The sequence below is a fragment of the Cuculus canorus genome, chromosome W (assembly GCF_017976375.1).
Source record: "Cuculus canorus isolate bCucCan1 chromosome W, bCucCan1.pri, whole genome shotgun sequence".
NCBI classification, from domain to species: domain Eukaryota; kingdom Metazoa; phylum Chordata; class Aves; order Cuculiformes; family Cuculidae; genus Cuculus; species Cuculus canorus.
In genome coordinates this window covers 7,249,851-7,277,565 of record NC_071440.1, presented here as the reverse complement: position 1 = coordinate 7,277,565, position 27,715 = coordinate 7,249,851, and the positions used below count along the sequence as shown (strand labels likewise).

Sequence of the window (27,715 nt, the reverse complement as noted above, 5' to 3'; positions counted from 1 at the left end):
TGGGGTTAGGACAAGCAAGGAGATATGTAATACGATCTCTTAAACTTGACACAACATACCAGATTCCTCTGGCGTCTGGCCAGTCACGTGCCATCCCAGCACATGTCAGCAAAGGGGACACTGGCTTATCAAAGAGAAAATGATCCTGGACACCAAAATGGGACCAGAGAGAGAGAGAGAAAAACAGAGAAAGAGAAAAGAAAAACTAAACAAAACTGAACTTTATTCAGGGAAGCAGTATAACACTGTGTTATGCATTTAATATGAAGTTAATCAATACAAGTAAATCACACAGCATGGGTTGTGAACCTGGTTCCTTCCCGACTGAAAACTAAAAGCACTTTATCCAGGTGACTTTCTTAGAGAGCAGGTTCTTGCAGATTCTCCCTGACACTGGTAATATGACTTAAGTTTTGCCAAAATCCGTTTTTGAATTGTAGAAAGGAAGCAGAGGTGGAGAACTTATACCATACACACAGCAGAGCAGATCGTGGAGGGGCTTAACCACTATAACCAGAAATGCACATCTGCATACAGACAAATTTCAGGGTAGCAGAAGGCAATGAGTCCTTAAAGACAGCAAAATATCCAGTGTTAGATCTGAAAAGATATTTCTCCAGCATAGAGATTTAGCGGTTTACTTTGCGTATGAGTCAAGGTAGGAATTAGAACGGTGCTAAGCTTGATCTTTTGGAATCACAGGCTTGTTCTATTCCTCAATTCAGTGAGGAATCAGAGATTCTATTTCTGATTTAATAAATGTATGGCTTGGTGTGCCACAGACTTGCCACATTCCAAATTATTTTGTTTTCGCTTGGCTAGCTTTTTCCCTAGCAAATAAGTATTGATTTTCACGTGTGTGTTGAAAAACTACTAGTTCTTAATTCCTCAAATGATGTCATATCAAATGTTGTGGGTTTTTCCTTGGGACGGAGAATAGGGAAGCAAGCTATCCTGAATAAATATGACAGGGTAGACAAGTTGATAAGCTTTACCTTCCCCCATCTCAGTTGAGAAATTTAGGCCTTCATCTTTGAATGCCTTGTGATGGGCATGATGCAGCCCAAACATCATCCGTACAGAAGAAAATGAGAGATTTCTCTCTGCTCATCATAGGGACACAATGTTTATTTCCTCAATTTGCTCCACTCTACATTTTTGTTTTAGAGGAAAAATCCTCCTGTTGCAAGAAATCAGCCGAGCACTATTAGTTTCCCTTACATGCCTATGGCCCAAATAGACAAAGTACTAAATGGAACTGTATGGAACACTATTCAACTCTCACTGATTTGAGTTTACAGAAATCAAATAGTGCTTGTTAATGGTTGGCAGAAAGCTTGACTTCTTAGAGGTTCAACATCCTAAAATACTGAGGGAAGTAAGCAATGATATAAGTTAAAGATGGAATCTGAGGTTGCAACATTCAGTGCCCTGGTTTTCGTACGTTTTGCATCACTGTGAAAACAAACAAAACAAGGCAAAATGCTGAATCGTCAAAGCCCATTCCACTTCCCAAAGAACTTAACTGGTAAACCATGAAGGAATTGCATTCTCAGTGCTCTTGTTTTGACCTGTGCTTCTTGAAGAGCTCTCTACTGCTGAAGAAGACAATGAAATAAAACCCAAGATAGGTAACAATATCTTGTCAATAATCATGTTGTCAAGGATATTAAATGAAAAAAACTTACTGACCTTATATAAATTCTTAACTCCTGATTAATCCAGAGTATGATACCTAATTGCAAGGCTATAGAGAGTTATGTTATTTCATCAGCTCCCTTTTGGTTGATGTTATGGATTAATGAGCTATGAATACTGCTAACAATGTACAGCCGTTCCTTTGGATATTTAAAATGCACATTCAAGATTTGGGTTTTTTTTTAAACAATCTTCTAGATTTTTGCATTTTTAAAAGTCTCAATATGAATCCCTGTTGTGGATTTTCAAAATAGTTTGCTGTCCAGTTTTGCCATGAAAAGACTTGAAAACATTGATCTTCTCAAACATGTCTCTGTAGGAACTGAATAATGAGACGATACAACTAAATCCATAGTGAAAATCCTTGTGGTCCTATCTGTGTGACAATGAGTACTATTGTTATGGACTTGATCCTTCAAGTCCTTCCACACAGTTACGGGACTGGGAAAAGTTGACCTGGATGCAGTTTGGTACAACTATTTTGAAGAAATTAAAATTAGTGTAGCTTTGATATTAAAAATTATAGCAAAAAAACCCCACTCTGACAGTCTAGAACATGGAAAATATTAATCTCAATGTAATGTGCAATACTACTAGTTTAAATTGTGATTAATATAGAAAATATTAATATTTTCTCAAGGTTTTTCAACTGAAAAACCAAGAGTCCTGAATTTACTTTATAATTTGCCCAAAGAGACAGCAACACCCATGTGTATTTGATTTGACAGAGACCTTCCTATGTGGAACATAAATGTATTCTTTTGGATCTTTGCAGTATGTATTTAGCCAAAATATAGACTCCAGACAATCTGTCATCATACTAAAAATATTGACAGGCCATTAACTACTGGGTTTACTCTGTGATTACCTTCCTTTGCTATGCAGAAAAGCATGCACACCAAAGAAAGCCAAAGATAAAAATAAATGAGAGTAAACGGAGATGGTGTCAGTACAGGATGCATCACAAAGCTCCCAGTTTGCATCCAGGCAATCCACCAACTCAGAGCCATGCTAGCTGAAGCAGAAGGTCATATCTGAAGCTGCAAGAGTAAAACAGTAAAGTTTTCCCAGTCATGCCTAAGCGGCAGTCAGGCAGGAGCTGTTATCAATAAAGACGAATAAATTGCTATTAGCAATAGAGAAGACACAAGGAAGACAAGAAGGGGGGCCTGGGTTGATGTGACAGAAAAGGGTCATAAAACAAAACAAACAAAAAAAAAGCAGGGTCACATCCAGCATTTGCATGTAAGGAAGGAAGTGTCTACAAATCACTGTTATGAAGAAATCCCTCTCTCAACATTCCAAGAAGGCAATGATGATATCCAGAGGAAGAAACTGAGGGCAATTAAGAGGGACTTCAGGAGGCTGGGGAGAATGGTGAAGGGCTCTAGAGCACAAGTAGTGTTTACCTCTACCATTCAAATAATAAGGAATGAAGAGGGAGAGAACAAGAAAAATCAGATAATTAGTACTTGGCTCCAAACCTGCTGTGAGGAGCAAAACTTTGGGTTCTTTGACCATAGACAGGCCTACACACCTCCAGGCTTCATGCCCAGGGAATGGGGCACTCTTGTCCCCTAGGGGTACAAAAATTCTGATCGAAAATCTAGCAGGGCTCATTAATAGAGCTTTAAACAAGATGTGAAGGGGGAGGGGGATAAAACCAGACTTGACAGAAAAGAGCCTGGAAATGGCACTCCAGTGCCTGAGAGATGGTGTACTGGAGAGGACCTCCAGTATGTCACCTCAGAGCGAGTGGGAGCGAGTACATCTAGTGACGGAAAAGATGTAAACGGCACTGATGGGTTAGATAATTTAAGGACCAGTCATTTGGGAATGAAGACTATTGCCTTTATGAGAACTGCAAGATTAACAGCGCAACTGAAGTGTATCTACACCAATGTATGCAGCAAGGGCAATAAACAGGAGGAACTGGAAGCTATTGTAGGGCAAGGAGGCCATGACGTAGTTGCCATTACAGAAACATGGTGGAACGACTCGTATAACTGGATTACTGCTATGGTGGGATGTAAACTCTTCAAGCAGGATAGGAAAGGTAGGAGAGGTTGTGGGGTAGCCCTCTATGTTAGAGAGTGCTTTGACACCCTTGAGCTCGATAATGGTGATGACAGGATTGAGTGTCTGTGGGTAAAAATCAGAGGAGCCCACAAAAAGGCAGATATTGTGATGGGAGTCTGTTATAGATCACCTAGCCAAGAAGAAGAGGTTGATGAGCTTTGTTACAAACAACTGGGAGAAGACTCAAGATCGCTAACTTTTGTCCTTGTGGGAGACTTTAACCTACCAGATGTCTGCTGGAAGTACAATGCAGCAGAGAGAAAGCAGTCTAGGAGGTTCCTGGAGTGTGTGGAAGACAACTTCCTCACACAACTGGTGAGTGAGCTGACAAGGGAAGGCGACTTCCTGGACCTGCTGTTTGTGAACAGAGAAGGCCTTGTGGGAGATGTGATGGTTGGAGGACGCCTGGGGCAAAGCGATCATGAGATGGTAGAATTCTTAGCAGAACAGCCACCTTAGACTTCCAGAGGGCAGACTTTGGACTCTTCAGAAGGCTGATTATTAAATTCCCATGGGAGACAGTTCTTAAGGGCAATGGAGCCCAAGAGGGCTGGGCACTCTTCAAGAAAGAAATCCTGGCAGCGCAAGAGCAAGCCGTCCCTGTGTGCCAGAAAAGGAGCCGGCAGGGAAAAAAAAACAACAGCTTGGTTGAGCAGAGAGATCTGTGTGGATATCAAAAAAAGAGGAATGTCTATGAGCTTTGTAAGAAGGGGCAGGCATCTCGGGAGGACTACAGGGATGAAGTGAGATCATGCAGAGGAAAAATCAGGAGGGCTAAAGCCCAACTAGAACTCAGACTGGCCAGTTCTGTGAAAGATAAAAAAAAAATCTTTCTACAAATGCATCAACAATAAAAGGAGGACCAGGGAGAATATCCAGTCTTTATTGGACACAAAGGGAAAAACTGTGACAAATGATGAAGACAATGCTGAGGTACTTAATGCCTTCTTTGCCTCAGTCTTTATTAGTAAGGAAAATTGTTCCCTGTGTGTACATCCCCAGGAGCTAGAGGAGCAGAACAAAGCTCCCATGTTCCAAGAGGAGGTGGTTAGAGACTTGCTTGGCCAATTAGACACTCACAAGTCTATGGGGCCGGATGGGATCCACCTGAGGATATTGAGGGAGCTGGCGGACGTGCTTGCCAAACCCCTTTCTATCATCTACCAGTAGTCCTGGCTGACTGGGGAAGTTCCACTTGACTGGAGGCTGGCTGAGGTTATACCCATTTACAAGAATGGTTGGAGGGAGGATCCAGGGAACTACAGGCCTGTCAGTCTGACCTCAGTGTCCAGGAAGGTCATGGAAGGACCTGGGGGTAATGGTTGACAGCCGACTGAACATGAGCCAGCAGTGTGCCCAGGTGGCCAAGAAGGCCAATGGCATCTTGGCTTGTATCAGATACAGCGTGACCAGCAGGTCCAGGGAAGTTATTCTGGGCCCCTCACCACAAGAAGGATGTTGAGGCTCTGGAGCATGTCGAGAGAAGAGTAACGAAGCTGGTGAGGGGGCTAGAGAATGACTCTTATGAGGAGCGGCTGAGAGAGCTGGGGTTGTTTAGCCTGGAAAAGAGGAGGCTGAGGAGAAACCTTATTGCTCTCTACAACTACCTGAAAGGAGATTTGTAGAGAGGTGGGTGCTGGCCTCTTCTCCCAAGTGACAGGTGATAGGGGAAGGGGGAATCATAGAATCATAGAATCACCAGGTTGGAAAGGACCCACTGGATCATCGAGTCAAACCATTCCTAACACTCCCTAAACCATGCCCTTAAGCACTTCATCCACCCGTTCCTTAGACACCTCCAGGGAAGGTGACTCGACCACCTCCCTGGGCAGCCTGTTCCAGTGCCCAATGACTCTTTCCGTGAAAAATTTTCTTCTGATATCCAGCCTGAACCTCCGCTGTCGAAATTTCAGGCCATTCTCCCTTGTCCTGTCCTCAGTCACTTGGGAGAAGAGGCCAGCTCCCTCCTCTCCACAACCTCCTTTATCCTACCTAGAACTGAAAACCCTATCATCAGTGTGCCACCTGGGCACACTGCTGGCTCATGTTCAGTCGGCTGTCAACCAACACCACCAGGTCCTTCTCCTCTAGGCAGTTTTCTAGCCACTCTTCCCCTAGTCTGTAGCACTGCATAGGGTTGTTGTGGCCCAAGTGCAGGACCCGGCATTTGGCCTTGTTGAACCTCATGCCATTGGTCTCGGCCCAGAGGTCCAGCCTGTTCAGATCCCTTTGCAGAGCCTCCCTACCCTCCAGCAGATCCACACTTCCACCCAGCTTAGTGTCATCTGCAAACTTGCTGAGGGTGCACTCAATGCCTTCATCCAGGTCATTGATAAAGACATTGAACAGAGCTGGACCCAGTACTGAGCCCTGAGGAACTCCACTTGTGACTGGCCTCCAGCTGGAGTTAACTCCATTGACCACCACTCTCTGGGCCCGGCCATCCAACCAGTTTTCAACCCAGGAGAGTGTGCGCCTGTCCAGGCCAGAGGCTGACAGTTTCTGAAGCAGAATGCTGTGAGTCCAAGAAGACTACATCCACAGCCTTTGCCTCATTCAGTAGTCGAGTCACTTTGTCATAGAAGGCGATCAGGTTAGTCTGGCAAGACCTGCCTTACGTGAACCCGTGTTGACTGGGCCTGACCACCTGGTTCTCTTGCATGTGATTCATGGTAGCTCTCAAGATGACCTGCTCCCTGACCTTCCCTGGCACTGAGGTCAGACTGACAGGCCTGTAGTTCCCTGGATCCTCCCTGCAACCCTTCTTGTAGATGGGCACAACATCAGCCAGCCTCCATTCTAGTGGAACTTCCCCAGTCAGCCAGGACCACTGGAAGATGATGGAAAGGGGTTTGGAAAGGACATCCTCCAGCTCCTTCAATACTCTTGGGTGGATCCCATCCGGCCCCATAGACTTGTGGGTGTCTAGCTGGGCAAGCAAGTCTCTAACCACCTCCTCTTGGATCATGGGAGCCTTATTCTGCTCCTCTAACTCCTGGGTTTGTACACAGGGAGAACAACTTCCCTTACTATTAAAGGCAAAGAAGGCATTAAGTACCTCAGCCTTGTCATTATCCCCTGTCACTGTTGTTCCTTCTGCATCCAATAGGGACTGAATATTCTCCCTAGTCCTCCTTTTCTTGTTGATGTATCTGTAGAAAGATTTTTTATTATCTTTCACAGATTTAGCCAATTTGATTTCTAGTTGGGCCTTAGCCCTCCTGATTTTTTCCCTGCACGATCTCACTTCCTCCCTTTAGTCCACCCAAGACGCCTGTCCCTTCTTCCAAAGCTCATAGACATTCCTCTTCTTTTTGATGTCTCTCAAGATCTCCCTGCTCAACCAAGCTGTTTTTTTCCCCCACCAGCTCCTTTTCCGGAACACAGGGATGGCTTGCTCCTGAGCTGCTAGGATTTCATTTTTGAAGAGTGCCCAGCCCTCGTGGGCTCCCTTGCCCTGAAAGACTCTCTCCCATGGGACTTTGCCAACCAGCCTTCTGAACAGTCCAGTCTGCCCTCTGGAAGTTTAATGTGACTGTTTTGCTAATCTCCTTCTTCATCTCACCTAGAACTGAAAACCCTATCATCTCATGATCGCTTAGTCCCAGGCGTCCTCCAACCGTCACTTCTTCCAAAAGGCCTTCCCTGTTCACAAACAGCAGGTCCAGGAGGGTGCCTTCCCTTGTCAGCTCGCTCACCGGTTGTGTGAGGAAGTTGTCTTCCACACACTCCAGGAACCTCCTAGACTGCTTCCTTTCTGCTATATTGTACTCCCAGTAGATATCCGAAAGATTGAAGTCACCCACGAGGACAAGAGGTAGAGATCTAGAGACTATTCCCAGCTGTTTATAGAAGAGCACATCAGCTGCTTCTTCTTGGCTGGGTGGTCTGTAGCAGACTCCCATCACAATGTCTGCCTTCTTGTGGGCTCCTCTGATTTTAACCCATAGGCACTCAGTCCCTTCCTTACCATAATCCAGCTCAAGGGTATCAAAGCACTCTTTAACACAGAGGGCTACCCCGCCTCCTTTTCTACCTTTCCTGTCCCGCCTGAAGAGTTCATACCCCCCCTATAGCTGTACTCCAGTTATATGAGCCATCCCACCATGTTTCCGTGATGGCAACGACATCATAGTCACCTTGCCCTACAACAGCTTCCAACTCCTCCTTCTTATTGCCCATGCTGCGTGCATTGGTGTAAATGCACTTCAGCTGGGCTGACGAACCTTCAGCCCTCATAAAGGGAATAGAGTTCATTCCCGATTGACTGGTCCTTGGAATAACTAACTCCACAGTGCCAGTTTCATCTTTACTGTCCCCAGCTGTACTCGCCCCCACTTGCTCAGTGGTGATGTACTGGCGGTCCTCTCCAGCACACCATATCTCAGCCGCTGGAGTCCCACTTCCAGGCTCATTCCCAACCAGCCTTGTCTCCTCCCCCTCCCCCTTCACATCTAGTTTAAAGCTTTATTTAAGAGCCTAACTAGATTTTTAGAAAGTACTTTAGTCCCCCTTGGAGACAAGTGTGTCCCATTCCTAGTAAGAAAGCCTGGGAGTGCGTGGGTCACTCCACGATCAAAGAATCCAAAGCCTCTCTCCTCACACCAGGCTCAGAGCCAGGCATTAATCAGCTGTTTTTCCTTGACCTCCTGTTCCTTATTCCTTAGTGTTGGGATGGAACTAAACACCACTTGTGCTCCAGAGCCCTCCATCATTTTCCCTAGAGCCCTGAAGTCTCTCTTGATGGCTTTCAGCTTTCTGCCTGTAAGTCATCATTGCCTATTTGAAATACTAGCAAGGGGTAATAATCTGTCTCCTTCACCAAGGAAGGAAGTTTTCTAGTGACATCCTTCACTGATGCCCCCGGTAAGCAGCAGACCTCCCTGTGGAGCGGGTCTGGTCTGCAGATGGGTCCCTCCGCTCCTTTTAGAAGGGAATCCCCTAAGACAATCACTCTCATCTTCTAATTTACAGAGGATGTTTTTAAGGTCCTCTGAGGATGCCGGAGCCTAGGGAATGTTTCTAGGCTGTGGGAGGCATCTTCTTCATCCTTGGGGATAGGATCCCCCTGCAGCACTTCATATTTGTTCTTGAGGGTGATTTGGGGGTTTGTTGTCTGGGTGGGGGGAGCAGGTTTCCTCCACCAGACAGGAACTTGCTGCCATTCCCCATCTCTTGTTCCTCTAGCCTTGCAGTCTGTAGGTAGGAGCTGCTTAGCCACACTGGCTCCAGCAGCCTGCTGAGTTTGTGAGAGGGCGCTGCTCCAGCGATCTATTTCCCTCTCACATTCCCTGATGGTCCTTAGCCTATTTACTTCCTCCCTCAGCTCTGCCACCATGTGAAGGAGTTCCCCCACGCAAGCAGAGCTCCCACAAGTATAGCCAGTACCAGAGGCATGAGCTGGTGTGGCAGGGGGGCATTGCTTACAGCCCAGGGTCTGGGTAGCTGCATGTACCCACTGAGGTTCTGTGTGGGTGGCAACATCCATTCTGCTCGCTGCAGCACCCGGACCAGTTTTAATCTTCTGCCTGGTAGCCACCAATGGCCTCAAGCTGCACCAGGGGAGGTTCACGCTGGATATCAGGAAAAAAATTTTCACAGAAAGGGTCATCGGGCACTGGAACAGGCTGCCCAGGGAGGTGGTTGAGTCACCAGCCCTGGAGGTATTTAAAAGACAGGTAGATGTGGTGCTCAGGGAAACGGTTTAGTGGCAGATAGGAATGGTTGGACTCGATGATCTAAAATGTCTTTTCCAACCTAGTGATTCTATGATTCTATGATCACCAAAATCCTTTCTGGGAAATTAGCATGCCTCTCTAAAGTTCCTGTACACTAACGTGTGCAGCATGGGGAATAAACATGAGGAATCAGAGATCTCTGCACAGTTGCAGGGCTACGATCCTGTTGGGATCATGAAGACATGGTGGAATGGCTACCAGGACTGGAACGTTGCAATGGAAGGATACAAGCTCTTTAGGAAAGACAGTAGAGGAAGACAAGGAGAAGGAGTTGTCTTTTATGTTAGAGAACAACTGGAATGTATGGAGCTCTGTCTGGGGATGGACGATGAGTCAACTGAGAGCTTATGGGTAAGAAATAAAGAGCATACAGGTATGAGAGACACTGTAGAATCACAGAATCATAGAAGAGTTTGGGTTGGAAGGGACCTTTACAGTTCTAGTCCAACCCCCCTGCAGTGAGCAGGGACATCTTCAACTAGATCAGGTTGCTCAGAGCTCCATCCAAGCTGACGTTGAATGTTTCCAGGGATGGGGCATCTACAGCGTCTCTGGGCAACCTGTTCCAGTGCTTCACAACTCTCATCCTCAAAAAAATCTTCCTTATATCTAGTCTAAATCTACCCTCTATTAGTTTAAAACCAGTACCCATTATCGTTACAAGCCCTACTGGAAAGTCTTTCCCCATCTTTCTTATAAGCCCCATTTAAGTACTGAAAGGCTACAGTAAGGTGTCCCTGGAGACACCTTCTCTTCTCCAGGCTAAACAAGCCAAACTCTCTCAGCCTCTCCTCGCAGTGGAAGTGTTCCATCCCTCTGATCATTTTTGTGGCCCTCCTCTGGACCTGCTTCAACAGGTCCATGTCTTTCCTGTACTGAGGACTCCAGAGTTGGACGCAGTACTGCAGGCGAGGTCTCCAGAGTGGAATAGAGGGGCAGAATCACCTCCCTCGACCTGCTGGTCACACTTATTTTGATGCAGCCCAGGATATGGCTATTTGGTCGTAGCTTTCCAACAGCATGGTGGATTCACCTCTTCCTGTTTGTTTCCCATGCTGCATTCATTGGTGTAGAGGCATTTCAGCTGGGCTGTCGGCTGTGTCACCTTCTTAGAGGAACATCCCTTAATTCCTTTGAGGTAGCCCACCGGTGTTTCCCTGTTGGCTCCTATTACCTCAGGAGCCCCTGGTTCATCGCCGTAAGACTTCAACTGTGCTCCAGTGCACTCAGCACATCTCAGAGCAACAGGCTGAGGGCCCTCACTAGCACCCCATCCCTCTAACCTTGGCATGTCATCCCATAGCTTGCCATGGGCAAGCCTGATATTATCCCCCTTGACATTGTAGTGGATATCTGCTATAGGCTGTCTGACCAGGAAGAACAAGTGTATGAGGCCTTCTAGAGACAGCTAGGATCAGCCTCACGTTTGCCAGCTCTGGTCCTCCTGGGGGGCTTTAACCACCTCAGTATCTGCTGGAGGGACAACAGAGCAGGACATAAGCAGTCCAGGAGGTTCCTGGAGAGCATCAACGACAACTTCCTCACCCAAGTGATAGAGGAGCCCATGAGGAGAGGCACTCTGCTGGACCTCCTGCTCACCAACAAGGAGAGGATGAGAAGGTCAAAGAAGGTAGCCTTGGCTGCAGTGACCATGAGATAGTGTAGTTCAGGATCCCTGTTTTATAACTCATTTCGGGTTATAGGGTTTGATTCCGCAAAACAATTTGGCACCCCAGATGGGACACCCTCTCTGCCTGGCTGCAGGACCGGTTGGGAGTGGGACATTCTAAGGTGCACCCCGGACTGTTTCTCCGGAGAATCTCCCATCCCTACCCGATCACAGCGGGTGGAGAGATGGCCCATCTGCGGGCGGACCAGGTATGTGATTTGGGGAATACCTGCAGGGGAAACAGGGGAAGAATCTTTAAGTCGTGTAGAGATGTTTTGCACGAAGATGAAGAGTAGTATATCTTATCAAGACCCTATAAGGCGTTCTGCGCATGGTGAGATAACTATACCGCTCGCCCCTGGGAACTGGTGGTTTGGGCCCAAAGAGGGTGCTTCCTGCTGGGATAGCAGAAGCACCGTTAAGACTAGAGCGCCAAGATCCTATAAGGCATTCTGCGCAGGGTGAGGAACTATACTGTATGGTACCAAGATCCTATAAGATGTGAGGAGGAAATCCTTTCCTAAAAACATCCTTCGAGGGCTGGACAACCTGGCTGTGAAAACAAGTGCCCTTCAGGGCCAGAATGCAAAGGGACCTAACCAGAGTGTTAGGGACAGGATTGGGGGTCCTAAGTGGAATTGACTCAGAAATACTAATGAATAAATAGGCCACCGCAACTAGTGATTTAACAAAATTAAGACAACCTTTACAGTCTTCTCTATTAGCTTTAGGAACTAATCAATGGCAGTTACCAAAGTGGGAAAAGGTGGAGGAACAGGACCATGAATTAAAAGTAAATGCACTCAGTGTGATCCAAGATAATGTTTCTTTGGCTCTCAGTTGTATACAAGCATAATTATGGATGCAGTCAGTGGCCGCCTTAATTATAAGAGAAGGTAGCGAAGGCACCTTCCCCACTGAAATTCAGAAAATTGTTTGGGACAGTGCCACCGACTCAGAAAGGAAGCTTCAATCTTGGTGAACTCTGTTAAATTTTACCTATGAACCTATCACTAATACTGCCACAACCTTTGTGTTGACCATACGTAACACTTCAATATATGTAATCCACCCCATCATTGCATTAGGATTATACCATGAAAGAACGGTGCTCTGTCCTTCTGAACATAGGGCATGGGCACAAATGGTGAACAGGAGGTGGCAAACTGTGAATTTGGAGTCTTGTATTACATGAGAACAACGAGGATTTATTTACGAAAGTAATACAATCGATGCTCAAGACATCTGCCTTGACACTGAACAAGGCATTTGTCACCTTGAAATCCATCCAGATGCTACTCAAAAGACTGTGCTTGTATATATTGGTCATGGCTGTGCGTGTTTGAGAACTGCCTATACCTCTATAACAGTAGAAAAGATGACTATAGATAGTAGGAATCATTCTAATTTACCTGTCTGTAATTTTGTTAAGATTGTTGGGTGTGACTTTTCTTATTTAGCATCAGTCATATCCCACCAGTTGATAAAATCCAATTATACAATGTTTCACAAATTATCACCTGTACCTATTTGGATGAATCTCACATTGGTAAAACAATTAATGAAACAGCAGGATTTGATCAAAATTTTGAAGGAGGTCCAAGAAAATGGGAGAAAAACCCTGAAAACAATCCATCATGACACAGAGGAAATAAATAGGGTCCTGAAAAGGGTAAAAGAAGATGCAAGCCATAATTGGTGGGATGTACTTTTTGGATGGTCACCTACTGCGACTGGCATTCTAAATAAGTTGTGTCACCCCATTGTTGTTCTTTCAATACTGGTTTTAGTCAGCCTTGCTTTGTCTGTCATACTGTTTGTTTGGAATTGGAAAATGCTACAGCGACTGATAGTTCTAACTTCTATGTCTAGTGCACATGAGAATGCATTAAGGGGAAACTTTCAAGTAAAATATTATTATCCTGTTCCCCTTCGAGAAATAGATCGCGTATAAGGCAAACGACTTTGCCTAGCATCAAAGACAGGGGGGAATTGATAGGTAAACATATAAAATGTAGAATTTTAGGCAACTTAGAAGCAGCTTAGTTCATTATAAACTGTGCCATATAAGGGAAAAAGCTCAGTGCAATGCTTGTTAGCAGAGGCCTTGAAAGCTGATAAGGGAGGGAGCCAGTATGCTACTTCTGCTGATAAAAGAAGAGCTGGAATGCAGCATCAGCAGTCTCAAGCTGGAAAACAACCAGAAGGGGACGGCGCCTGTGCACAGTTCAGGGTTAAAAAGTTCATCCTAAGGAAGACTGCTGACTTCATCCCTGAGACCCCGGCCCACAACCACCAGGAGGCACTGTGCAGGCACGAGACTGGAGAGATCCTTCCAGAACTAATTATAATACAAAGCGGGGAGAGGTTATGAATATGTAGTAGGCGCTTATAATTCTGCATGTCTTTACACTATAGGTAGCTGTTTGTTAAGTCATAAGGTGTGCGAGTTGGGCAGAGTTATCTCCCTCGTGCCCACCGGACGTAATAAACATACCTGCTTTATAACTCATTTCAGTTTATAGGGTTTGATTCTGCAAAACACTCTCTCACTCTTTCTTTCTCTTTTCCTAATGCTTTCAGAGACTTCTATCTTTAGTTAGTCATCCTTGCTGCAAGTTTCTTTAAATAGTAATTGAATAGTCTTCCAGATTCTGGAAGGCCCTTTTGTCAGAGGTGTTTCTAGAGATTTAGCCACTATTTGATGAAAATGAGAGTTGCAAGATTAACAAAGGACTGACTAAAGATCTGAATACTTGCTTGTAGTAGAAATATTGTTTTACCAACAACTGTTTTTAAGGAACCCTATACCAAAATATTTATGTTTATGCATTCATGTTCTCATGTTCCTGTATTTTAATTTCTGTCAATTTAAACTCTGGATTTATGAATATCACGATCTGTGTGCATGTGTGTGTAGCACTGAGAATTTGGATCTTAGCTTGCACACTTGCTACCCTCAACCTTAGAGGTCCCAAATTTGTTGAAACAAAGAAACTTATGCTTAATAGTTTAATTTAACCATTAAGGCAGGTACACTTTATACAGCCCTGGAGAAGACTCGGGATTCGTCCTCAGAGTGCTTCTACCCAACAGTGATTGCAGAGAACTTTATATTACACAGAGGTACTTTCATATTCATATTTTTCCCTGAAGTGACAAGCACACTTTATTCCTGGAACCTCATTGCATATCCAGGGGGGATGAGATCAATCCCACCCAGAGTCATTATGGTGTAGCCATATCTATGTGGTCCATCTCGACAACTCTGGGTGACAAGATGGAAAGGGTCATTATCATAGTTGTTAATCTTGTTTTTTAACACACTGCAGTTGACATTCTGTCTCACCATTTACAAATCATCATTTCAGTGTAAGCACCACTTGAACTAATTTTCTCAAATCAGTTTCATTTTTTTCATTTTCTTTAAATGTACATGTGGCTTTCATACACATGTAAAAGCCCTACATGTAACATGGAGTTATACTTACATCAATAAGCTGCTGCTGATCCTTCTCAGACATATTGGTCAAACTATAGTACTTTCCAGAAAGGTCTCCTTTCAGCCCAGCTAAAGCAGTGACCACAACATTTTCCACTTCTCTTCTCTCTGCTCTGGTACAAGCTGGAGGAAGGCTGAGGCCCCGGATGCTACGCCCAGTACGTACACGTGATGAGAGGACATAGCGCTCATCAAATTGACCGTGGGTGATCTGAAGGAAGAATGTTTTTCAGTTTACACAAAGTCTACCATTTTGCACACTAACATTTAAAAAAAAACATCATACAAAAATGGGGCATCTTTTGGCCCAGGTATCATGACCTCTCCTAGATATCACAGAACATTAGGAATCCCTCAGTGTTTCAGATACTAATGTTTTTTTAGGAACTCCAAAGTTCTTTTGCTGACTGAATGCGGCAAAGTAACCAGCTGATCCTTCTTAGCGCCAGTGTGGAATATGAAAGGATCTGAGCGGCTTTTGGAAACATGGATATGAAGACAGAAAGAAGGCCAGGTATGGAAGATCTTTGAAAAGAGGAAAGCCCAAGATGATGCTAATTTACACCATTATTGAACTATGAAGGAAAACATAGAATCATGGAACCACCAGGCTGGAAAAGATTTCTTGGATCATCGACTCCAACCATTCCTATCTGCCACTACACTATGTCCCTGAGCACCTCATCTACCCATCTTTTAAGTACCTCCAGGGATGATGATTCAACCACCTCCCTGGGCAGCTTGTTCCAGTGCCCAATGACCCTTTCAGTCAAAAATTTTTTTCTGATATCCAGTCTGAACCTCCCCTGGCACAGCTTAAGGCCATTCCTCCTTGTCCTGTCCCCTGTCACTTGGGAGAAGAGGCCAGCACCCTACGCTCCACAACCTCCTTTCAGGGAGCGTAGAGAGCAATAAGGTCTCTCCTCAGCCTCCTCTTCTCAAGCCTAAACAACTCCAGTTCCCTCAGCCACTCCTCATAAGACTTGTTCTCCAGCCCCTTTACCAGCTTCATTGCTCTTCTCTGGACACGCTCCGGAGTCTCAACATCCTTCTTGTGGTGAGGGGCCCAGAAGAGAACACAGTCTCCAAGGTGTGGTCTCATCAGTGCTGAGTACAGGGGCAGAATAACCTCCCTGGACCTGCTGGCCACACTATTTCCGATACAAGCCAAGATGCCATTGGCCTTCTTGGCCACCTGGGCACACTGCTGGCTCATGTTAAGTTGGCTGTCAACCAACACCACCAGGTCCTTCTCCTCCAGGCAGCTTTCTAGCCACTCTTCCCCTAGTCTGTAGTACTGCACAGGGTTGTCGTGTCCCAAGTGCAGAACCCAGCATTTGGCCTTGTTAAACCTCATGCCATTGGTCTCAGCCCAGCAGTCCAGCCTGTTCAGATACCTTTGGAGAGCCTCTCTATCCTCCAGGAGATCAACACTTCCTCCCAGCTTAGTGTCGTCTGCCAACTTGTTAAGGATTCACTCAATGCCTTCATCCAGGCCATTGATAGAGATATTGAACAGGACTGGACCCAGCACTGAGCCCTGGGGGACGCCACTTGTGACTGGCCTCCATCTGGAGTTAACTCCATTTACCACAACTCTTTGGGTCTGGTCATCCAACCAGTTTTCCACCCAGGAGAGTGTATGCCTGTCCAGGCAAGAGGCAGCCAGTTTCCTAAGCAGAATGTTATGAGAAACTGTATCAAAGGATATACTGAAGTCCAAGAAGACTACATCCACAGCTTTTCCCTCATCCAGTGAGTGGGTCACCTTGCCATAGAAGGTGATCAGGTTAGTTTGGCAAGACCTGCCTTTCATGAACCCATGTTGACTGGGCCTGATCACCCAGCTGCCTTGCATGTGCTGTATGATAGCACTCAATCTCACCTGCTCCATGACCTTCCCTGTCAATGAGGTCAGACTGACAGGCCTGTAGTTTCCTGGATCCTCCCTCCAACCATTCTTGTAAATGGGTATAACCTCAGCCAGCCTCCAGTCAAGTGGAACTTCCCCAGTCAGCCAGGACTACTGGTAGATGATAGAAAGGGGTTTGGCAAGCACGTCCGCCAGCTCCCTCAATATCCTCAGGTGGATCCCATCCGGCCCCATAGACTTGTGAGTGTCTAATTGGCCAAGCAAGTCTCTAACCACCTCCTCTTGGAACATGGGAGCTTTGTTCTGCTCCTCTAGCTCCTGGGGATGTACACACAGGGAACAATTTTCCTTACTAATAAAGACTGAGGCAAAGAAGGCATTAAGTACCTCAGCATTGTCTTCATCATTTGTCACAGTTTTTCCCTTTGTGTCCAATAAAGACTGGATATTCTCCCTGGTCCTCCTTTTATTGTTGATGCATTTGTAGAAAGATTTTTTTTTTATCTTTCACAGAACTGGCCAGTCTGAGTTCTAGTTGGGCTTTAGCCCTCCTGATTTTTCCTCTGCATGATCTCACTTCATCCCTGTAGTCCTCCCGAGATGCCTGCCCCTTCTTACAAAGCTCATAGACATTCCTCTTTTTTTGATATCCACACAGATCTCTCTGCTCAACCAAGCTGTTGTTTTTTTTTCCCTGCCGGCTCCTTTTCTGGCACACAGGGACGGCTTGCTCTTGCGCTGCCAGGATTTCTTTCTTGAAGAGTGCCCAGCCCTCTTGGGCTCCATTGCCCTTAAGAACTGTCTCCCATGGGAATTTAATAATCAGCCTTCTGAAGAGTCCAAAGTCTGCCCTCTGGAAGTCTAAGGTGGCTGTTCTGCTAAGAATTCTACCATCTCATGATCGCTTTGCCCCAGGCGTCCTCCAACCATCACATCTCCCACAAGGCCTTCTCTGTTCACAAACAGCAGGTCCAGGAAGTCGCCTTCCCTTGTCAGCTCACTCACCAGTTGTGTGAGGAAGTTGTCTTCCACACACTCCAGGAACCTCCTAGACTGCTTTCTCTCTGCTGCATTGTACTTCCAGCAGACATCTGGTAGGTTAAAGTCTCCCACAAGGACAAAAGTTAGCGATCTTGAGTCTTCTCCCAGTTGTTTGTAACAAAGCTCATCAACCTCTTCTTCTTGGCTAGGTGATCTATAACAGACTCCCATCACAATATCTGCCTTTTTGTGGGCTCCTCTGATTTTTACCCACAGACACTCAATCCTGTCATCACCATTATCGAGCTCAAGGGTGTCAAAGCACTCTCTAACATAGAGGGCTACCCCACAACCTCTCCTACCTTTCCTATCCTGCTTGAAGAGTTTACATCCCACCATAGCAGTAATCCAGTTATACGAGTCGTTCCACCATGTTTCTGTAATGGCAACTACGTCATGGCCTCCTTGCCCTACAATAGCTTCCAGTTCCTCCTGTTTATTGCCCTTGCTGCATACATTGGTGTAGATACACTTCAGTTGCGCTGTTAATCTTGCAGTTCTCATAAAGGCAATAGTCTTCATTCCCAAATGACTGGTCCTTAAATTATCTAACCCATCAGTGCCGTTTACATCTTTTCCGTCACTAGATGTACTCGCTCCCACTCGCTCTGAGGTGACATACTGGAGGTCCTCTCCAGTACACCATCTCTCAGGCACTGGAGTGCCATTTCCAGGCTCTTTTCTGTCAAGTCTGGTTTTATCCCCCTCCCCCTTCACATCTTGTTTAAAGCTCTATTAATGAGCCCTGCTAGATTTTCGATCAGAATTTTTGTACCCCTAGGGGACAAGAGTGCCCCATTCCCTGGGCATGAAGCCTGGAGGTGTGTAGGCCTGTCTATGGTCAAAGAACCCAAAGTTTTGCTCCTCACAGCAGGTTTGGAGCCAAGTACTAATTATCTGATTTTTCTTGTTCTCTCCCTCTTCATTCCTTATTATTTGAATGGTAGAGGTAAACACTACTTGTGCTCTAGAGCCCTTCACCATTCTCCCCAGCCTCCTGAAGTCCCTCTTAATTGCCCTCAGTTTCTTCCTCTGTATACCATTATTGCCTACTCAGAATATTAACAGAGCATATTAATCCAGAGGCTTTACCAGGGTAGGAAGCTTTTTTATTATGTCTTTAACGGAAGCCCCAGGCAGGCAGCTGACCTTTCTGTGTGGTGGATCCCATCTGTATATAGGGCCTTCTCTTCCCTTCAGCAGGGAATTCCCCAAGACAATGACTCTTCTTCACAGAGGTTGTTTTGATGGCAATTGAGGATGGCTCAACCTAGGGAATGTTTTAGGCTGTGGGAGTCATCCTCCTCCTCTGTGGAGTTTGATTCCACTTGCAGCACTTCGCATCTATTATGAAAGGGAACCCAGGAGTTTGTTGTCAGAACAGGGACGATGCGCCGGCTTCATCGGGTGGGATCTTGCTGCTATTCCCCATCATTCTTCTCCTCAGCCAAACAGGTAGTGGATGAGGAGTTCTCAACCGTGCTAGTTCTTACTACCTGCTTAGTTTTTGAGGCGGAGCATAGGATGTTGTTCCATTGGTCTATCTTCCTCTCACGCTCCCTAAACATCCTTAGCCTAGTTACTTCCTCCCTTAGCTCTGACGCCAAGCAAAGTTCCCCCACCTGAGCACAGCTTCCACAAGTGAAGTCACCACTGGTGGTCAGAGAGAGTGTGAGAGGGGGCACTCCCTGCAGCCTGGTGTCTTGGTAGCTGCATGTACCCATTGAGGCTCCATCTGAGTGGTTGCATCAGTCCTGGCTGATGCAGTACCTGGAGCAACCTTAATTTTCTGCCAGGTGGCCACTATGGTCTTTGGTCTCTTCTGGCTGATCTCTAACCCCTCTCTGCCCGCTCAAACTGCCGTAATTGACTAACACACACCACAGCTCTCTAACGCACCACACTCCTGTTTATCACGCTCTGGGTCACAGTGCTCCCTAGAGGCCGTTTAAATTTTCCGCGGTAATTGCTGGGACCGCCCCCCCTACATCAGCCACCACGCAGGAACTGCCGCTTCCGGGTATCAGGACTCAGGAGCCGCCCCCCCCCCGGCTCTTTCCCGCTCTCTCCTGGGTTTTTTTGGGCTTTCCCCGGCTCTGGTAAGCGCCTCGCTGCCACAAGCTGTCACCCTGCTGCAGCACTCATCATTCTGCTGCTATATGTTGCCGAATAACACTAAGTAATGGGTAAGATTTGATTGTGTGTGTGCAGGAGCGGGGAGCTGGGGGGGGGGGGGGGGGGGAGGAAATGCTTTCGCTCTGATCCTTAAATACATGGTTATCGTTCTTTTAGTAGCAGACTCACAGTGACTAGGAGTAAGGTTGAATGCAGGAATGGAGCTGAATGTGTGGAGAAATGGGACTGGCTGCTCCCCCCCTTGCCATAGGCTGAGTACAAGGCTTTAAAAGCAAAATCAGTGGACTTGCAGTACATTGCTCATCAGAAAGGTATGCACTAAGGGCATCTTGCTATCTGAAGTGGGGGATGGGACGTCTGGGGACAGGCATAGCTAACTCCTGCTCTCAGCAAGCATCATGTTTCCCCCGCAAGAAGCCTGATATAAATGCCCAATTATTTTCCAAGAAGATGAATTATATCTTTTGCTCTGACAATCCAGCCCTCCAGTTTACCTGTACTTATTATAATACTAAATATACTTATTATAATACTAAATACCTATACTCATTATAATACTAAAACACCCCCCCATACCTAAGACTACCTGCATCCTCCCCACCTCTGAGGCAAGCCACTCCTACTAGGCATGCGCATGTAAGTTTTTGCAAGCAAAGTGAAAATTTTTTCTCCGCCAATCAGCAGGGTTTGATGTAATGAATTCAGTCACTCAAGCTCCACCTAAAACTCCACCCTAAAGGTGCAAATTAGTATAAAAATGGAAACAAAGGGGAAAGTTTGTTGGGGAAAAGGTTGTTGAAACCTGGGATCAGCCAGTGGGCTGGGCCCCCTCCCCTCCCCTCCCCTCCCCTCCCCTCCCCTGGAGTAAGACCTTTGTGTTATGCGTGCTAAATATATATCTTAACATCATGCTAATTATTTGTTTCTCTCTATACTTTGAGCTTAACTACATATTTCTTATCTGCATGTTACTCCTTTCTATCCTCGAGTTCTTTACTTTCAGTGTATTTTCGGAAACAGTATCTTATCCTCAGCCACCACCAAACCCTTATTTATTTATGAGTTGTTATAATAAATTATTCTTAATAAAATCTACTTATTTGTACATATACAAGTCTAACTGTTAAGAAGGATTTAAAGGGAGTTTTTGATTTAAGCTCAGTAAGCTAGACAAGATTGATTGTCTTTGTGAGATCGTTGATAAGAATCCAACGAAAATGGTTTAGGGCAAGCTGGATAATATTGGTTATCCTTGCGTTATTGCTCAGTATTTACTGTGACTGACAGGCTGGACAATTTATATGGTTTTGTTCCTTGCGATATTGTGAGTTAAAGGGTTAATCAGATTGGTAAACTCTCTTTTCTGAAGTCTCTCATATTTTCAAATTTACTTTTGTGACAGTGACATTAGGCAAAGGCCCAAATGCTTAGTACCAGCTGTAATTGATTCATCCATTAACAAGGTAAGGATGCAATTAGCTTCCTGTTAGGGCCATGAGTGCACCAAGGAGTTCTTCAAACCTTTTCTACCCTCTCTCCACTGGGTTTTAGTCAGTTCTGATATTGCATAGCTGTGTAACCATGGATCTGACAACTTTGAAAAGAGTTGTCTGAAAAATATCTGTGGGAAGTTTCATCTGGGGTCTTTACACCTTGTTTTGAGCTGCATTTAATCTAAGGCCCTCACCCTCCATCCCTGAGCTACTTTGTAGGTATGTCTATGCCTGGCCTTGTGCCTTGTTTATCCTGACCCTGCCTCGCTGACCTGACCTCACATGTGCCTTGTCACTATTGGCTTCTTTGTCAGTCACTGGGGGGTTGGTTAAACCTGGTTGCTGTAAGTAGACCTGTTCTCTTCTTGCTTGGTTACTGTCGAACTGTGCCCTTAGTGAGTCCAGTGCTCTGCTTGTCTTGCTATTACTTTGGGATCCTGGCTTGCTCCTTTTGTAGAGCAGCACAGTCTCATGCTTCTGACTCTTCTGCATGATGTCATGGTGGAATTAAATAAAGTAGTCAGGTGAAACTAGAGTAGTCCGGTGAAAGAAGTCGAGTAAAGAGGGAATTAGAAGAGAAGAATAAGGAAGAGAAAGAAAGGCCATGTAGATGCTATCATGGTTTGTCCTTTATCATATGCTGAAAACCCCAGTAAACCTAAGCTGTAAACTAACAACAGCCTTGCAAAAAGAAAGGACAGAACTTCACTTCATTTAGACTTAATCCCTGTGGGACGTGCCATTTCAGTAATTTGTGGCATTCTTTAGCCCTAAAATAATTTTCTTTGGAGTTGGATCGAGGGCAGGGGGAAGTACTATTGCATACAATATCATCACTGAAAGAAGCAGCATTTAGTCTTTCTTTACTTGTTATTTTATTTAAATCTTACCTTGGATGCATCCAGGTCTGTGTGATGCTTCATTGTGCGTGGATCATAGCCGTTATGTCTCACTTTAATGACAGGGTCAAAAATCTCAGCAAACACCTATGGAGTCAAGAGAATGTACAAAGAGTCTTTAGTATCATAGAAACACTTTATGACACTAACTTCAATCACAAAGGAAATCCCTTATTACAGGCTCCAGGGGGACTTTGCAAGTGCTGACAGGGGTAAATATGAAGGGAAGGGTCAAATGTGGGTTGTATATTTGTAAACTGGTGTCTGAAAAAAATTCTCTCTCAAAATCATAGAATCATGGAATAGTTTGGGTTGGAAGGGACCTTAAAGATCATTCAGTTCCAACCCCTCTGACATGGGCAGGGACACATCCCACTAGACCAGGCTGCTCAAGACCCCGTGCAACCTGGCCTTCAACACTTCCAGGGAGGGGGCATCCACAACCTCCCTGGGCAACCTGTACCAGTGTCTCATCACCCTCATTGTGAAGAATTTCTTCCTAATGTCTAAATCTTCCCCCCTCTAATTTAAAGCCATTCCCCCTTGTCCTATGACTACATGCCCTTGTAAAAAAGTCCCTCCCCAGCGTTCTTGTAGGCCCCCTTCAGGTACTGGAAGGCTGCTACAAGGTCTCCTCAGAGCCTTCTCTTCTCCAAGCTGAACAACCCCAACTCTCTCAGCCTGTACTTGTACGAGAGGTGTGCCAGCCCTCTGATCATCTTTGTAGCCCTCCTCTGGACCCGTTCCAACAGTTCTGTATCCTTCTTATGTTGGGGATTCCAGAACTGGACACAGTACTACAGGTGGGGTCTCACAAGAGATGAGTAGAGGGGCAGAATCACATGCCCTCAACCTGCTGGCCACACTTCTTTTGATGCAGCTCAGGATATGGTTGGCCTTCTGGGCTGCGAGTGCACATTGCCAGCTCATGTCAAGCTTCTCATCAATCGGCATTCCCAAGTCCTTCTCCACAGGGCTGCTCTCAATCACATCATCCCCCATCCTGTACTGAAACCATGTATTGCCCCAACCCAGGTGTAGGACCTTCCACTTGGCCTTGTTGAACCTCATGAGGTTCACACAGGCCCACTTCTCCAGCTTGTCCAGGTCCTTCTAGATTATATCCTGTTCTTCTGGTGTGGCAACTGCACCACTCAGTTTGGTGTCCTCTGCAAACTTGCTGAGGGCGCACTCAATCTCTGTCTATATCATTCATAAAGATGTTAAACAGCACCGGTCCCAATACGGCCCCCTGAGGGACATACTTGTCACTGATCTCCATCTGGACTTTGAGCCGTTGACCACAACTCTCTGAATGTGACCATCCAGCCAGTTCTTATCCACCAAATAGTCCACCCATCAAATCCATATCTCTCCAATTTAGAGAGAAGGATGTTGTGAGGGACCCTGTCAAAGGCTTTACAGAAGTCCAGACAGATCACCCCTGTTGGTTTTCCTGTGTCCACTGCTTTGGTTACCCCATCATAGAAAGCCACTTGGGCTTGCCTTTGGTGAAGCCATGTTGGCTGCTATTAATCACCTCCATGTGCTTTAGCATAGATTCCAGGAGGAACAGGATCTGTTCCATCATGTTCCCAGGCACGGAGGTGAGGCTGACAGGTCAGTAATTCCCAGATTCATCTTTTCTACCCTGTTTATAAATGGGCGCAATGTTGCCCTTCTTCCAGTCACCAGGGACTTCTCCTGACTGCCATGACTTCTCAAATATCATAGAGAGTGTCTTGGCCACCATATCAGCCAATTCCCTCAGGAGTCTGGGATGCATCTCGTCAGATCCCATAGACTTATATATGTTCAGGTTCCTCAGGTGGTCATGAACCTGATCCTCCCCTGCAGTGGGAGTGGCTATACCCCCCTGGTCCCCTTCTTGTTGTCCCTTGATCCAGGAGGGGTGAGCAGAATGATTATCAGTGAAGACTGAGGTTAAAAAGTTGTTGAGTACCTCACCCTTCTCCTTGTCTGTTGATATGAGGTCACAATTCCCAATCATCAGTGGGGATACATTCTCTTTAACCTTCCTTTTCTGATTGACGTACCTGTAGAAACCTGTCTTGTTAGTCTTCACTTCCCTTGCCAAGTTCAGCTCCAGCTGCACCTTGGCCTTCCTGACTCCATCCCTACACAGGCAGGTAATGTCCCTATATTCTTCCCAGGTTCCCTGTCTCTGCTTGCGCTGCCTGTGCAGTTCCTTCTTGCTCTTGAGTTTGACCAGCAGGTCTCGACTCAGCCACACTGGTCTCTTCCCTTCCCTGCCGGATTTCCTACATCTGAGGACTGAGCGCTCTTGCGCTCTATGGAAAGCATCCTTAAATATTTGCCAGTTCTGTTCTGCTTCCTTATCCCTGAGGACCGTTTCCCAGGAGGTGCTACTGACTAACTCCTTGAAGAGCTGGAAGTTTGCTTTCCTAAGAGATCTCTTTCAATAGATCTCTCTTTTATGTAGCAGAGGGTAACTGCCAGTAGTTTGCCATGAGTTTTTCAGTTGCTCTGAGTTTCTGCTGTACCTTTTAGAAGCAGAACATGGATTTTCACCCTTTTTCTCCTAAGAATTAATTGGGAAATTGTTGGTGATGGTTTTTAGTAATTTTGACCTAAACAGTGTTCTGTAGTGGTTGCTCATCTTCACAATAAAAATTGCACCTTACCTTACAATTGCACTATGTTTAGTACTAGGAAAGAGATCAGCTGTTGGAAGCAAATAGGGGATTGCTCCCAAACAGCCATATTTTATTATCTTTGACTGCAGTAGACAGGAGTCCTTTATCAGTGTGTCATATTCACTGCATTTCCTAATGTGGAATAACATTCAAATCCTCATAAAGAGTAGGGAAAATACTGTCTTTATGCACATGGCCTGCCCTTTATGTATTCTCTGGGATACAGTTTCTCTTAGTAGTGCATATTCTACTAAGAATCTGTGTTCGTATAACAGGCCCTTGTGAACTATACCATTCAAACTGAACCAAATATGGTAGCATTATGAAAATATTTTACCTCATAGGATTCTTCATCACCTGCAACCATGCCCACAGTTTTAATGAAAGGATGGCCAGGATTGTCAACTCCAGTTTGGATACACTGGTCTAGGGTGTAGCCGTTGGGAGTCATCTTGTCCCTTAGCCTAGCATAAATTGCTGGTGTGAGGCATTCAGCCATGCAGTTGTTATGTTTGCGGAGATCAGGATAGTCTGCACTGAAGAGAAAAAAAAATGCAAGCACTTAATGTGATATCTTCAAGCAGTAATCTTTGCAGGTTTAAGAAACTACTTAAGTGATCAGGAAATATGGAGTACAAAGCACAGCTGAAAAATATAATTTCACATGGCCTGTGGAGGACCCATGCAGGAGCAGTCTTTTCCTGAAAGACTACCCTGTGGAAAGGACCCATGATGGACGAGTTCTTGAAGAACTGCAGCTTGTTCTTGGGAAGGATCCACACTGGAGAAGTTCATGAAGGACTGTATCCCATGGGAGGGTCCCCATGCTGGAGGAGGGGAACAGTGTGAGGAGGAAGGAGTGGCAGCGATTAAGTGTTATGAGCTGACTGCAACCCCCATTCCTCCTGTGCCACTTGGGGGGCAGGAGATAGAAGAGCTGGGAGGGAAGTTGAGTCTGGGAAGAAGGGAGTGTGGGGGAGAGGTGATTTTAGTTTTGGTTTTATTTCTCATTATCCTACTCTGTTGCAATTAATTGTCAATGAATTAAACTAAACTTCCCTAAGTTGAGTCTGTTTTGCCCATGATGATATTTGGTGAGTGATAACCCTGTCCTTATCTCAGTCCATTTTTTTTCATATTATTTTCTCCCCCTGTCTTGCTGAGAAGGGAGAGTCAGAGAGTAGCTGGGTGGGTATCTGGCAGCCAGCCAAGGATAACTCACCACAATACATTGCACTCTAGGAAGGGAAGAATACTGAGGTCACTTCTCACTGCACTGGTGGACAACTATGCTAACATACAACAGCAGTTTTCTGTTACTTGGAGCAACCAGAAAAATGAATCGAAATTATCCCTGAAAGTGTATTAAACCTCTGCTAAGACACTCTTATTCAGAATGAAAAGAGCTCTAACATCGTTTTGTTCAAGTGGGAAATTAATTATGTTTAGCTGGATAAGAGCTCTCATTCTGAACTGAGATATTATTGCAGCTTAGTGGTCATCAGTAGAACTGTCTGATCTATATCAGCTGGGAATCTAACTATTTTATAATATTTGGAGTTGTTTTAATGATTTACTTTGTTTGGATAACAGTCTGCTTTATTCACAACCCCATTATTTTAATCAGAATTTATTTGAACTATGATGCTATTTGCCGTATTAAAAAAAAGTCTGTCAAAGCCTGATCGGTTTTTTTTTTTTTTTTTGGTGTTTTGGGGTGTTTATTTTGTGTGGTTTTTTTCACATATATGGCCAATAAAGTCAACGTACTTATCTGTAGTTAGTTTCTAATCATCAATCAACTAGTTTTTAAACAGAATTAGGAATATTTCAAATGCAGTAGTTATATAAGAGATTTCTTGACTACTTGCATAATTAAAATACTTTCATGATTCCTAATAGAATCTATGCAAGCAGCTAGTCCAATAAGTGCTGAAAGCATTCAATAGCTGATGAGATAAAATAAGGGCTAATTTGGTGCTTTGCCTAAAAATTGAACCATTTTTCAAGCTTGTCATTGTTTTTGTGAGTGCATTGATATGATCTCACATCCCTGTTTTCTGGTCTTGAAAGCCACTGTCAGTGCTATCTAAAGCTGGAGTTATTAATAAAGGATGCTGGGGTTTAGGTTGTCAACAGCCCATATGCAGCCACATAGATGGTGTGTTTGCATGAGGGAGTAGGTACTCTGCAGCTTTAATGGGAATCTTCCTCCCCAAAAGAGTTAAAGGCTGCCTAGCCCAGTTAACTGGGCCCTATGCTCAGCTGACTACTTAACCTAAAGTGCTTACCTTGGAGGGAAGAGTTTTCGTTTTTCTTGAACAACAGCCTTAACATTTTGCTTATTGAAGAGGTATCCAGTGGTTAGTACCCCTGTACCTGCTGCTATAAAGAGTGCAGTAGTTGCACGGCCAGCCAGGAGATGACAGAATGTGCTAGCCATTTGTCTTTGAAGGATACAATTTCTAGAAGAGAAGAAAATCTAAAATCAACGCATAAGAACAGTGCAAATGAAAAATAAACCCTAATTTTTAACTGTAGTCCAATAAAAGAAGCAATTAATTCTTATTATTGATTTGCATTGAAACTGTGTTAAGAAAAATAGTTAGGATTTACTGTATTTCTATATATGTACCTTTGGTAGAATTGGAAATCAATTGATTTTTAGTGCTGTATTGAGCACACAATTCTAAACCCAATACCTAGAATATTTTTATTGTTTTAATGGTTTAGGGCCATAATTGAATGCTTTAGCTTGCTTTGTAGCAACAGTGCATTACACAGAGACATCTTTCCACTGACCAAAAAGATACACTACCAGAGTAAGAAACAGCAGACAAAAAAAAATTTAAAGTGAAAGGAATATTTTGGAGAAAGTGGTAATAGGGAAGGACGTTGAAATCTTGTTA

The 27,715-nt window shown here is 45.0% G+C and overlaps 1 protein-coding gene across 1 annotated transcript in view; it reads right to left on the bottom strand.

Annotated features, from left to right (window-relative positions):
* The window catches only part of LOC128850268 (creatine kinase S-type, mitochondrial-like), a 45,534-nt gene extending 18,285 nt beyond the window's left edge, over positions 1 to 27,249 (bottom strand). Inside the window, exons 1-5 of the mRNA XM_054053280.1 lie at positions 27,098 to 27,249; positions 25,144 to 25,342; positions 22,120 to 22,215; positions 14,676 to 14,897; positions 60 to 145 (exon numbers count right to left, since the gene is read on the bottom strand). Coding sequence (XP_053909255.1) covers positions 60 to 145; positions 14,676 to 14,897; positions 22,120 to 22,215; positions 25,144 to 25,342; positions 27,098 to 27,249 — 755 coding nt within the window. The remainder of the gene's footprint in view (positions 1 to 59; positions 146 to 14,675; positions 14,898 to 22,119; positions 22,216 to 25,143; positions 25,343 to 27,097) is intronic.
* Positions 27,250 to 27,715: the final 466 nt, after the last annotated feature.